A 14,624-nucleotide genomic window follows, 5' to 3' on the forward strand; every position below is an offset into this window, starting at 1 on the left:
TTATTTTTTGTTTCTTAATTGGTTACCATCAACCCGCGTTTGTGTTTGAGGGCCGATCCCGGCAGTACAGTTGTTACATTCCCATTACAGGTGAAGTATTGGAAATGACGGCAGGAAACTCCTTGACGGGTAACACACTTTTTATTAAATCTTGACTTGTCACGATACAACGTGTGGTCTCTATTCTTCTGACTACTTGTCACGATACAACGATACAACGTGTGACCTCTATTACTCTGACTGCACACTTCACTTAGCTCGTGTAGACTCTATGCCTCTGGCTACACACGCATCACTCGTCTCGTGTAGACCCTATGCCTCTGGCTACACACGCATCACTCGTCTCGTGTAGACCCTATGCCTCTGGCTACACACGCATCACTCGTCTCGTGTAGACCCTATGCCTCTGGCTACACACGCATCACTCGTCTCGTGTAGACCCTATGCCTCTGGCTACACACGCATCACTCGTCTCGTGTAGACCCTATGCCTCTGGCTACACACGCATCACTCGTCTCGTGTAGACCCTATGCCTCTGGCTACACACGCATCACTCGTCTCGTGTAGACCCTATGCCTCTGGCTACACACGCATCACTCGTCTCGTGTAGACCCTATGCCTCTGGCTACACACGCATCACTCGTCTCGTGTAGACCCTATGCCTCTGGCTACACACGCTGCATGCTCACACTACACTCCGCCTCTGGGTTACACAGAGTCCCGGTCCCTACAGGACAGCGGGACTGGGTACCGCAGGGCCCTATCTCTTCCTCTCCGTCTTCAGTCTTCGCTGGTTACACTCTCCCCGTGCGCCTGTGCGCATCACCTTATATAGTCCCTGCTCACGGGAGACGGAGCGGATGCGGACCTCGACGTGAGCATCGCTCCTTAGTTAACCAATCACGACGCGCTATTTCTACGATCCGTTTTCCCCCAGCGCGTGTTTCCACTACCCAACCAATCACGCCGCGCTGCCACCCGATCACTCCCTCTCAAGCGCGTCACCGGCACACAGCCAATCAGCACCACATAACCCACGACCCCGCGCTGACCCCTGATCCTTCACCGTCAGCGCACGTCACCACACACACAGCCAATCACTACGCGCTGGCACCCGATCCCTACCCCAGCGCGTATCACCACTACACAGGCATTCCACAGTGGTGAGATGTTGATTACCTCGCTTGGTATACAGGAGGTCGTGGATGCGATGCCGACCCTGACGACATCTGCTGTATATTTGGAGTTTGCACGTTCTCTCTCCCCGTTGTCGCGTGGATTTTTCTCCGGTTCCTCCGTTTTGTCCCTATACATTTAGAATCAACGTGCATTAAGAGTATTTGGCTGCTATACATTACCACATCATAATCCACTTTGTTGAGCTATCGGTTTTGGCCAGGTTGCTTCTGAAAAAGAGCTATATAGTTTAGTGGGCCTTACCTGGTAAAGTAAAATAAATGTTTTAGTTTAGTTTAATCCCTCGTAATGTCGTAAATCGGAATGACTTTTCCCATAAATTTAATACGAAACATTAGAAATGTGTTTTGGACATTCCAACTCTATTCCTAACCTAAAAATATACACCACCTCTATCACTTTTCACAATACACAAATAATAATAATAACAACGAACATAAATATTGCAACTATTGAATAGTTAATTTGAAAACAAAAATAATTAACCTTTTCAGGGAACTCGCCGAAAGATCTGCTGCACGTTGCAGCAGCCTCCCGCGTCGCTACTCGATTTGATGATCTCATGGCGCGCGGCCGCAGGGAAATTTCATTAACGTGGAAATTCGATTTCGTTAATCGAAAAGTGTCCGCAATTTGTTAATTTGGTTCAGGCGAAATTTCGTGGAATTGAACATCCGTAAATCGAGGGATGACCTGTACTACGCTTGTTTACATAGGAACGGGCGGTTTGAATCCTAAGCATCGTTTGCAGGAGGGTCCTGCCCAGTTTGGACAGTGTCAGCCCCGTGGCCCACCGCAGAAATCTGTACAAAACATCAGCGAAGGCGGCAAAACCGTGACAGCACCGATGTATTTGTACATCTTAAGACCAATTACACGATAACCCGCTCGCCTCAAATGGTTACCGTGCTATTCGCTCTTCATGGCCGTGTAAGGAAATTGGAACCCGCTAAAGTCACGTCGCCTCCGGTGACACCGACAAGGCAGAACGTCCGCTCTTGGCCCGCGGACCATACGGGCAGTGCTGCTGCTGCTGTATGATCCCGAGTTGAGCAATTTGCTGGTCTTTTTTCAGCAATTGGGATGTTTGGCCAATGCCAGTTATAATGTATGGGGGGGGGGGGGGTGCCATTGGAGGAAACCGGAGAACCCGGAGGAAAGGCGCGTAGAGCAAGGGGCAGAGCGAGAGAACACAGACTCCACGCAGCATGGACGCCACCGGGATTCTCGCTTTGAGGCACAAATGTTCCCACCGTGCCCCCCCCCCCTGCCCCGCCGAATGAGCTCATCGTCGTGTCACCCGAACCCGACGGCGAAAATGTCACAGACACATGAAGTCAGTAATCTGTCCTTCATCCCGTCATGTTGATTCGCGTGTCCCCTGAGCTTAAGATTACTATGGAATGCTTTGGTCCTCGTGACGTGTTGTGGTGTTTGTTGGCTAATAACTGCACAGAGGCACCCTGTTCCAACGCTCGGCGGGACATGGCGACCTGTGTAGTTTGTTTCCTATGAATGTGCCTGATTGTAACATGAATTTCCACAATTGTTCATTAATTTAACACGTAGCCTTTCGCGGCCATTATCTTGAATAGATGTGTTTTGGATTAGATCGTGTAATTAGAAATGTGACCACTCTGGCTGTCGCCTGATGAGGCTGATTGTAATTGCCGGCGAGACGTCACAGTACCGAACTGTAAATGTCGTGGGTTTACTCTCCAACACGCAGCCGGTGTGCTGAACTAGTCACGAACTGGCACGTTCTGTTCACGTGACAAACCTTACTCATCGGCTGTGTCGGGTGGTGGCACGTTTAACGACACATTTATATTGACGCGATCTAAACCAAAAACAACTATATTATTGTTCATTAATATCGTATTGTTCCTTTCATTGTGTTCCGTTGTGGACAATAACACATCACTGTAGCTCCTTCAATATTACTTGAAGGTCGCGTCTATGGAGATGTTTATTTTGAATGACCCGTTAAATGCGTGGTGTTTAGACTGTCATGAAAACCATCCCACGTTTTAACAATAATAAATCATCACATCCCGAACTTTGTCAGACCATTAGTTGATGAAGGCCTCTGCATCGTATTGACTGCGAGTAAAAGTGGCTTGGGTGTGACAGATGATGAGAAGGAATGATTGCAGATGGATGGGACTGCCAATGGGATTATCAGCCACAGCAGTTAGCGGGCTCGACCACCATAGAGATGGAGCGATGAGATCAATTTAATGCCAGGTACCGCAAGAACCGACCATGTCCGTCCTGTGCTCGCCGAGTTGCATTGGCTTCTGGTTGCTGAACGAATACAGCGTTATGAGGTTGTGCTCATTACACACAAAGTGCCAAACATTAACCACAGTAGATTCCTGAACTTGTCAAGGAGCATCAACCATCATTACGTGAACTTGGGTCATCCTCGTAGCGGCTTTTGGCTGACCATCGAACAAAGACGGTCACCACATTGCGCACTTTCAGATGCCCTCCTGCGGCCGTCTGGAACGCTCTTCTGATATTTGGAAGCCACTGGCGCTATGCACTTTTACATTTAAATTGAAGACTCATTTCTTTCGATCTGCTTTTAGTGTTTGTGGCCCACCCCTACTTGACATCTATGAAAAGGAACTTCATAGTTCACAATCGTTATTTTTTCCATGAAAAAATAACGATTGTGATTCTGTTTCCTCGTCCTTACGCCGCACCTCCGATTAGCACGGTTGGCTACGCGCAGTGCGAAAGAAGTTCGACACAACAACAACAACAACGTGCCGTACCGACCTGGACTGAACTTCCACTGGCCTCTCTCTACCAATGCGGTGTGAATGCCGTGTTCACAGCTTGTGCGGTTAGCATGCAGCAGCGAGATGCCTCGTGGGCAATGCGAGAGTGAGGGGTGACGACGCGGTCCAGGCACGAGGTTTATGCCAAGAAGTGCTTTTAAATCCTGTGCGCTCTTTCTCCAGAAAAATCTACTTGCACAACATACCACCCATTATTGTTGTAAGCCTCGTCGGAATGTAAAGTCTCCGTGGTTTTTTTCTGAACGCACTTGCGAAAAATACTTTGGGTTCTGAGAATAACCTCAGGATTAAAACCAAACCAAGTAATGCTTTGCGTGGTTGTGGAGACTACGGGGCGACAAATTAAAATCTGCTGGCAATGAACGCCGCCTTTCCAGACCTGTCGCTCCCCGTGAGGTCCGTGAATCGCCTGCCGTGGTCAGACGCTGAATGTTGACATCGGCCCAGAGCGTTGCTTGCGTGGGAACAATGCTGCTGAGATTGATGCACTCCCAGAAGGCAGTGGGGCGGATGGACGTGTGAAAAGTACTTTTATTTTATTTACTTTTAACCGGATGGACAGATATGGATGGAGGGGAATTTATTTGCTAATTAATTACGTGCTAAGACCTGTGAACTATGATCTTAACTACTACTCTTTGTTTTTTCGGTAAAGTCACGTAGGTAAAAAATCAAATAAATGTTAAATTTTTTACTTACGTGACTTTACCGATTTTCTTTTTTACTTTACCTACGTGACTTTACCGAAAAAACCAAAGAGTATGAATCCTTGCAGTCACGAAAACTTCAAATCTAGAATGATTTTATCTATTTAAGTAAAAAAATGTTTACCAGGTAAGGCCCACTGAGATAAATATCTCTTTTTCAGAAGCGATCTGGCTATCACAAATAATAACTCAACGAAGTGGCTTATCACGTGGAAATTTAGAGCAGCCTAATACTCTGAGTGCACGTTGACTCTAAATATGGAGGGAAAAACCAGAGGACCCGGATAAAAATCCACACGACCACGGCGAGAACATGCAAACTCCAAATATGCAGCAGGCGCCAGTGTCAGGATTGAACCCAGGACCTCCTTCATACCAGGATTAAGAGTGAGGAATGCTTCTAAGCAGTTTCTTGCATTCCAGTAACTTGATGAATTGATGTGATTGTGTGTTGCCCTTTCGGCCGGAGGATAGAGCGGTGGCCTGTGCGTTGCTTATGTTGCATCTGCAGGGGTTCTAGTGCAATGCTAACAAAGTCACACCACTCTTCTGGAGACTCCACCAAACCTGTACCGCCCAGTCTGAGCAATGGTGGGCGCGGAAACAACAATTCTTACCTCCTACAGAGACAAAGATCCCCCGTGTAGCCTTAACAGACTGTTGGGGGCAAGTGCTGTTAGCGACACCTATGAAGGCCGCCAAAGTACACGTGGGGGTAGGTGCCACGGCACACGCCAGCCTCACGCCCGGCCGCCTTTGTCTGTTGATGTTTACACACCGCACCGGGTACTCATTTGAGGCTCAGCAGACCCAGCGGAGGCCCAGGACCGGTTCAGATTTTCGTCATCGGTGTTGGCCGTGAGCAGGAATCGAACTCGGGTGGCCGGGTTCGATTCCCGCCCCCCCCAGACCTCCATTCCCACGTGAACACCCACTTGGAAGTCAGAATGCAGACTAAGAAACGCACATTGAGGATTTTGGCTGCGTTTTTTTGCCCGGCATTGACAGAAACTGCCTTTCCACCTACACGTGAACCGGGCACGTGTCTCCTGTGTGGTGGGGCTGCATCTGGCTCGCCCGCCCGCCCACCCGCCCGTTCACGTGACTGCGTTGTGCTTCGTTTCGCAGGTCGAGTTTCCGTTGCCCATCGAGCAGCTGTCCCAATGGCTGACTGAGAGCGTGAACTGGACAGACGCCAACCTCTACACCGCGCTCGCCTGCATCGTCTTCAACCCAACCTTCTGGAACGCCGTGAGCACTTTTGGTGTCGTGGGGTTTGTTGTTGTTGACTCTGCTTGTCTGTGATTATTCATTGTCATCATTGGAGCCTGTTTCAATACTGGAGAGGTCGGCGATATGTTATTGTTATTTCCCAATTTCAATGGCCACTGCAAAGTTTGCCAGAACTGTGACCATTTTCCCGTGTCCCCCAGAGAAGGAATTCACCACCTATCGATGCATCCTAAAAGCAGCCCATCTTGGGTGTGACCAGGTCTGGCTCCGGTTCTTCTCGGATGGGGGGGGGGGGCACCGTTGCCGTGATTCACCAATGAGGAGGAGCGTGGATCTGGGTGGGGGGGCCCAATGGGACAGAATTAGAATATTTACCCTGGAGAAATACGATGAGCTATGAAGCTCTTTTTTTCCCGGATGTCCAGTAGGGGCACGGGATCGGAAAGTTACAACTATTTCTGGTGGTGCAGGGCCCAGAACATTGGGGGGTGGGGAGGTCCCCACGTACGGCCCCTGGGTGGTGAGATGTTAACTCCCTTGCCCGGTATACAGGAGGTCGTGGGTCCCATCCCAATCCTGACGCCTGTATATTTGGAGTTTGCGAGTCTCTCTCCCCGTGGTCGCGTGGATTTTTCTCCGGGTCCTCCAGCTTTTCCCTCCACATTTAGAATCTACATCACCACGCGTTTAGAGTATTTGGCTGCTATAAATGTCCACGTGATGATAAGCCACTTCGTTGAGCTATCATTTGTGATCGCCAGATGACTTAAAAAAATAGCTACATAGCTCACTGGTCCTTACCTGGTAAAAGTATAAATAGTTTTTAGTTTTATAGGGCATGTCTGGGCCACCCATGTGCTAAGAGCCGCCCGGTGTTTGGCGGTCCCCATGCTGTAAGTTTGCTGAAAGGCTTCCGCAAGAACTGCTCACGAGCTCTTTGGTGGGACTCTGTCGCCCCTGGGCAACCGTGTGGGCTCTGGAACCAGCCTGACATCTCGAGGTGCCCACAAAGACAACGATCCCCGCCCCCACCCTACAGCCTTGACAGGCTGTCGGGGCGAGTGCTGTTAGCGAGTCGCACCTACGAAGGCCGCCACTGCGCACCAGGGGGTGGGTGGCCAGCAACGTGCCCGGCCGCCTTTGTCTCCCGTGTAGCGATGTTTACACACCGCACAAGGTACTCATTTGAGGATGAGTCAAACTAGGGGATGCCCAGGACCAGTTCAGATAATTGTCACCGGTGTTTTTGGAATTAAACTCTGGCAGCTGGGTTCGTGGCGCAGCGCAGTGCTAACCTCACTGGGGTGCCCGCAGCAGCAGTGAGATGAGACACGTCCTGGCAACCCTCACTCCCCTCTCAACCACTTGGCACATTCGTCACTGACGCCGTGGCCTTCAGAGAGAGAGAGAGAGACGATGCACGACAGCCGACGTCTCGGCCAATGCTTTTATTTCTAGCACACGTTTGTAACATGCCTGCATTGTAACCGTGTTGTAACGTAAAGTATTATTGTTTGTCCATTTACGTATTTCATGACATTTAACGAAATTAATATCGTCGTCCAGATGATGTAGCTATTTTGTTGTTGTTGCCACATTACGACAATAATTATGATGATGGTGGCGGTGGTGGCGGTGGTGGCGGTGGTGTGAATTGTTTGAAGATCAACTAAAAATAGGAGACCTAGGACGATGTGTTCTTGGTTACGAAGGTCACGATGATGATTATGATGATTATATCTTAACTGCATAATGTTCATCTGCTTTGACTGCCGTAAGCTGGCTCATAAACACTGGCAGATTCTGCTGAATATTCACCATATAGACGTAAACGCGTGTTGTTATAACATCCGAAAGCTACCGAGGCACCACACCGATTGATTGTGAAGCTCTGAGCTTGCTGGCGGCTGTAGCTCCGTGTCGTGTCTCTGCCCGTGGACATTTCCCATTGAAATGAAATGTAACCGGCAGTAATGTGCGGCTTCAATAACGCGCGGTTACCACAGGCCCTGCTCGATGTTAAGACGGTCACTGCATCGCGCGCTTTCAGATGCGCTTCTGCGGCCGCCTGGGACGCTCTTCCGATATTAGGAAGCCACTGGAGCTGGGCACTTTTCAATCATCATCTACATTGAAAACTTTTTTCTTTAGAGCTGCTTTTTGTGTTTAGTTTGTTGTCTTTCCCCCGCACCTCCGAAGAGCACGGTTGGCTACGTACGGTGCAAAAGAAGTTTAACATACATACACTCATACAAACGTAACGTGCGACGTTAGCGATTATCTGGAAACAACATTCTTACCAAAGTCCTCCGTAGGCCAAAGTTCAAGGTGCACACTTTGCTTACAAGCGCTCTAATAAAGTATACGAGCCCCGCACGCCACAATCGGTTCACACCAGGTAATCGTCCGCATAGAAAAAATGCACAAATTTCCATATTACAGCACCACGCTGCACCTTGACACCTCAGCCGGAACTCATCGCAGCCCTCGCAAGGGCTCCTTGCGTTTATCGTTTTGCGGCATGCAAAGCAGGAGCGTGGCCGCAGTCGCCTGCAGCTGCTGCGCGAACGTCGCTGTCACTGCTGTCGTTGCCTTTGTTGTTGTTGTTGTCGTTGCCTTTGTTGTTGTCGTTGCCTTTGTTGTTGTTGTTGTTGTCAGCCGGTAACTTCCCGCCGCTGTGCGCGAACGTCTCCACCATTCTCCTTTCCCTGCCAGCTGCTGCTCCTGTCCAGTCGTGACCTCTGAACCCCGAGGCGGCGTCTCGCGCGCGGGGGGAGCGGCGGCGCAGCGGTCGGCGCGCTGCCGCCACGGACTCGACTGTTGTGCGCCAGCGTGCCGCGCGTCGCTGTCCGCCGTGTTGTCGGGGGCTGCTGACGCGCTGTGCCGCGGTGCGACCCGGGATCGCATCAGCGTCAATAGTTTCATTCCAACGGCCAACCGATGCGTCTTGTGTACGCTGTCAAAATATTCACTGTGTAATGGGCTTCAAGGCCCCGTAGAGCGTCATTTTGCCCAAGAGAGAGTTATCACGTTGTGCTCGTAACATCAAATAAGTTCCAATTGCGAATTCAAATGGCTGTCATCTCAATCCGTAAAAAAAAAGACGGAATGCAAATAATCACCGTCCAGAATTAATAACCTCAAGGGTCCAAAAGGTTGAGCCCCGTATCAGCGTGTCGTACAAATCGCATTTCCTGCCCTAAGCGCGGACGGCCGCTGCAGCGTCTTCAAAGGCCTCGCATCGATGCGGCCATCTCATTCCTTATTCCGCCTCCTCCGAAATCAGCTTCAGTCGTCTCTGGCTGCGTGCAATCTTCCTTTTGCCGTCGTTAAAACATATATGGGCATGTGACGTCGGGGCAGCGCGGGCGAGCGTAAGAAGGGGTGCTCGTGCCTCGGGGCGTGTCTGGGTGGCGCGAGACTACACGGCGTGCCAAGGGTCGCTCGCTACGTCGTGGCCGCAGTGACGCGAGCGGGAAGTGGTTTTCCCGAGAGTCTATTTTGGCGCTCGCCTGGTACGGTAACAACAACGACGCCTGTGCCGTTCAGAACGAGACGCAGACGAACGTGCGCCAGAATGACTCGGACGAGCGCCCGCGGTCGTTCTCGTTGTGTGAACGACGGGGAGCATCCATGGCAACGGAACCACTGAGTGCAGGCAGGAGAGAGATTTAACAGCACGAAGACGAAGATTTCCCGTGCAGCCTTAACAGGCTGTTGGGGCAAGTGCCGCTAGCAGCGAGTAGCACCTGTGAAGGCTGGCACGGCACACGAGGGGTTGGGTGGCCAGCACCACGCCCGGCCGCCTTTGTCTCCCCAGTGGCGATCTTTAAATACTGCGTCCGGTACTAATTTGAGTCGACCTCGGGGGAGGCCCAGCACCGGTTCAGATAATCGTCATCGGTGTTGGTCGCCCTGAGCGGGAATTTAACTCGGGTCGCCGGATTCATAGCGCAGCGTAGCGCTAACTGCTGCGCCACCGCTCCCTAAAAAAAAAACAACACGCACACTGCCGTGCACGGCTTTCATCCTTGTACAGACCACCAGCTCGAAAGTACTGCATTGCGTGACACAAAGTGCCAACATGGCCACACACGTCGCGGGTCTTTAGAGTTGGTGGTCTGCACCAAGGCCGAGAGGTTTTCATTAAAACGATATTGACGCAGCAGAATGTTAGGGACTAAACATATCTGTTGCTAAGTGACACGCGTTTTACAAGATTTCTCAAGGAGGTGTCATCTCTATAAGGGTGCTTGTCACAAGACCGTTTTCGATGGGCCAATTATGGGCACCGGCTCATTGCGTGGCTGACCTTCTGCTCTTTGGCGGTTCCTCCTTTGCCTTCCAAGTGGTTCTCTGTCTCTCTCCCTGTCTCTCTCCCTGTCTTTCTCCATCTCCCCCTGTCTCCCTGTCTCTCCCTGTCTCTCTCCCTGTCTCTCTGACTCTCTGTCTCTCTGTGTGTCTCTCTCTCTGTCTCTCCCTGTCTCTCCCTGTCTCTGTCTATCTCTGTCTCTCTGTGTCTCTCTGTCTCTCTCTCTGTCTCTCCGTGTCTTTCTCTCTGTCTCTCCCTGTCTCTTTCTCTGTCTCTCTCTGTCTCTGCGAAAGGGAACATACACCGCTCGAAGGCGACGGCGCGTCACACGTTGAAACATCCTCATCATCATGACTACTGCAGCAGGAACGCTGTTGTCCGGCACACCTGAGATGCGTGCGCAGGCCGAACAAAGACCGGGGCGCGTGGGTAGCGTCTAGAAGCATCCCGCTGGCTCCCGCTGCCTCGTGCGATGCCGAGGCAGCCGTACGTCCACTTCATCCTACTCGCGCGACCGTGTCCTGTTCGCTTGATCGCGTTGTATATCCATTTCGCATCCACGTTATGATGAAAAAATATGTTCCCCAATTCATTCATTGTGTCGTATCCAATTCGCGTTGTGAAAACAACACGCGGCGTTATAGGCAGAGCGGACCGTGCCTTTTAACGCGTGCGGTGGGGCATGCGTGTGCGTGTGTGACTGTGTGTGCGACTGCGTGTGTGTGCGTGTGTGACTGTGTGTGTGCATGTGTGACTGCGTGTGTGTGTGTGCGTGCGGGACTGCGTGTGTGTGTGTTGCGTGTGTGTGTTGCGTGTGTGTGTGTGTGCGTACGGGACTGCGTGTCTGTGTGTGTGTGACTGCGTGTGTGCGTGTGTGTGCGTGTGTGACTGCCTCAAATATTGGAAGAGGTCACCCCCTGTGAGTGGCTGGCTGAGGTACCAGCTGTTGAGGAAGTACTGAGGGCGATTCGGAGTCTGAGACCAGGGAAGGCACCGGGCAGAGATGATCTCCCAAGCGAAATGCTGAGGGAGGGTGGCGTTTGTGCACAGACTGCCCTATATGACATCATAACAACAGTCTGGACCACTGGACGGGTTCCGCAGGACTGGAAGGATGCCCTGGTGGTCCCCCTCTTTAAGAAGGGGGACCGTACCGACTGTAACAACTACAGGGGCATCTCACTCCTCAGTGTGCCGGGTAAGGTCCTGGCAAGGATTATTCAACATCGCCTTGCTAGGCACGCTGAGGAGAGGCTTGCGGAGCCCCAATGCGGTTTCAGGAAAGGGCGGTCCTGCACAGATGCCATATTTTCTGTCCGTCTGCTACAGCAGAGGTGTAGGGAATTCCAAAAAGACCTACATCTCTGCTTTATTGACCTGGTCAAGGCCTATGATACCATCAGTAGGACTGGGCTCTGGGTTGTTCTTCGTGCTTTCGGAGTCCCTGACCCTCTGCTCACGATCATTAAGGACCTTCATGATGGTGAGCGGGCCCGGGTAAAACTACGTGGCCGGGAGTCGGAGCCTTTCCCTGTACACCTTGGGGTGCGACAGGGATGTCCTCTGGCTCCCACATTATTTAACATCTATTTCGACTGCGTAGTTCGTGAAGCCTTCAATAGCTGTACCGGGGGAATTACCATTTGGTACAGATATAATGGGAGGCTGATCGACGCCCGGGTGCGATCAAGGGATGGCTCCCTATTGGTCAACCACGTTATGTATGCCGATGATTTGGTAATAGCTGCTCATTCAGAAGAGGAGTTGGAGACGCTGCTGCTGAGACTGGAGCGTGCCACTAAGAGGTGGGGCCTTACCATCAGCCCCACCAAAACTAAGCACCTGCCTGGGTATTTTGTACCATCGGGCACTCCACCCCCACAACTCCCAATCGGTGATGGGGCAGTTGTGGAGAGAGTGGAGAGTTTCCCATACCTGGGCAGTGTGCTTATGACCGGCTCCAGTTTATCAGCAGAGGTCTCACTCCGAATCAGTCGAGCGGCAATATCTTTTCATCGCTGTGTGGAAGCTACCTGGTCTGTCGCTCCGCACGAAGCTTCAGGTCTTCTCGGCCACGGTCATTCCCTCCCTTCTCTACGCTTGCGAAACGTGGACCCCCCTAGTGGAGCATCTTCGCCGGTTGGACACATTTAGACTGGCCTGCCTACGATCCATCCTGGGTTTAACCAGGCTGGATTGTGTGAGGAGCTCACAAGTCCTTGAAAGATCTGGGCAAAGTCCCATCAGTGAGCTCCTCCGGCAGGCAAGGCTGCGTTGGCTGGGTCATGTAGCCCGCATGCCCAGCCACCGCATGCCTAAACAGCTTTTGTTCGGCCGGATCGAGGGGGCTAAACGGGCGCGGCACGGGCTAGAGAAGAGATGGAGTGATGTGGTACAGGAGGACGTGGAGCTGAGTGGACTTGCCGATGACTGGTACCAGCGGTGTCAAGATCGGCCTCAGTGGAGGAGGCTCGTGAAGGACGCTACTGGGCAGTTGGAGGCAGTCGCCCTCCAACAACAACGGAGGGCGGAGGAGCGACGCTCACAACAACGAGCGGAGCGCCGGGTGGCTAAAGCACAGCAAGTTGGCACAGTAGGGGGCACAGGTGGTGGATCAGCCAGTCATCTCGGTCATCTCGGTCAGTCGACCCGTGGCACCTGGGTCTGCCCCGTGACCTCCTGCCAGCGGGCGTTCGACACTTCACGTGGCCTCAGGGTGCACATGGCCTGGCACAAGCGTCGTGGTGACGTCACCGCCACTTAGTGGCGAATGGCGGTTGTTGTGTGTGACTGTGTGTGTGCGTGTGTGTGTGCGTGCGGGACTGCGTGCGTGTGTGTGCGTGTGTGACTGCGTGTGTGTGTGTGCGTGCGGGACTGCGTGTGCGTGTGTGTGTGCGTGCGGGACTGCGTGTGTGCGTGTGTGTGCGTGCGTGACTGCCAGGTGGCGCGCCGCGAGCACCGCACGCGCTTCCTGACGCGGGCGTGCGGCGGCTCCGCGCACGGCGCCTGCCACTCGCTCGCCGTCGCCATCCTGCTGCTGGGCTTCTACAGAGACTACCGGTGCCGCCGCCTCAGCGCCTCGCTACACAAACTCGCCGCTCGACCACTACACGCAAATCATTACACATTTACAAATGCCACTGCGGTCTTTGCCACTCCGTTACGAGGTAGAGAAACCTATGTAATACACTTGGATTCAATGTAAACAAGTCGTTTACATTTAAGTTTTACCAGGTAAGGCCCACTGAGCTAAGTAGCTCTTTATCAGAAGCGATCTAACTGTCACAAATGGTGGCCCAACAAAGTGGCTTATCGCGTGGAAATGTATAGCGGTAAAATACTGCGATGTTGATTTTAAATGTGGAGATAAAAACTGGAGGACCCGCAGAAAAATCTACACAAGCAGCAGGCGTGAGGGTCGGGATCATACGTAGCCAACCATGCTTATCGGAGGTGTGGGTGAAGGACAACAAACTAAACACGTAAAGGAGTTCTAAAGAAGGTTAGGATGGTGACCCAGTGGTAATGGTCGTGCACCACCGCAAGACGAGTCTGTGCTCAATACCCGATGCCCAACTCGGGCGCTTGTCTGTGTGGAGTTTGTACAAGCTAATGAAACTATTTTTTTGTTATTTTACCGACTAAGGCCCACTGAGCTGTGTAGCTCCTTTTCAGAAGCGACCTGCTCACAAATGACAGCTCAACGAAGTTGCTTATCACGTGGAAGTTCATAGCAGACAAATACTCTAAAACGCGTGACGTTGATTCCAAATGTGGAGGGAAAAACTGCAGAGGGCGTGAGGATTGGGATGGAACCCACAAACTCCTCTACACCAGGCGGGGTAGTGAACATCTCCTAGCCACCGCTCTCTCTCTCTCTCTCTTCCTCTCTTATGCATGGGTTTTGTCCGGTTTCCTTCCATAGCCCGAAAAAAGAAACAATGTAACCGGTATCGGCCAAACATCTGAATGCTGAAAAGTTACCTGCAAATTTACCGGGTTGGGATCACGCGCAGCAGCAGTCGCAGCAACATCGCCTGCTACTGCTAAAACTTGGCAGGACCTTCCTGAAAACAGGTCTTGAGACTCGGTGAGGCTGTCCTGCATGGGTAGACGAGCTGAATGATCATGAATTTTAAATTGGTTGCCGATGTCTCACCATCGCAACATTCAGAACCGCTGGTAGCGTGGTGGCTTCTGGGACGTCACCGCCGACGTGACGACTACCTTTCTAACCGTCGCCGTGCGTTCCACAAATCTCGGCGAGGTGCGCGGAGCGTGGGAACGGTGCGAGTTGGTTTTGTACGAAAGTCTTAAATGGTTTCTAGCTGTGTGAGGGATCTTTGAGACCGAAGTTTATTTTTC

The 14,624-nt window shown here is 51.8% G+C and overlaps 1 protein-coding gene across 1 annotated transcript in view; it reads left to right on the forward strand.

Moving 5' to 3' along the window:
- The window catches only part of PEMT (phosphatidylethanolamine N-methyltransferase), a 34,894-nt gene that overhangs the window by 4,762 nt on the left and 15,508 nt on the right, over positions 1–14,624 (forward strand). The window contains exons 2-3 of the mRNA XM_078601270.1: positions 5,843–5,965; positions 13,201–13,319. Of these exons, the coding sequence (XP_078457396.1) occupies positions 5,843–5,965; positions 13,201–13,319 (242 nt within the window). The remainder of the gene's footprint in view (positions 1–5,842; positions 5,966–13,200; positions 13,320–14,624) is intronic.

The sequence above is a fragment of the Lampetra planeri genome, chromosome 1, assembly GCF_965212315.1.
Source record: "Lampetra planeri chromosome 1, kcLamPlan1.2.h2, whole genome shotgun sequence".
NCBI classification, from domain to species: Eukaryota; Metazoa; Chordata; class Hyperoartia; order Petromyzontiformes; family Petromyzontidae; genus Lampetra; species Lampetra planeri.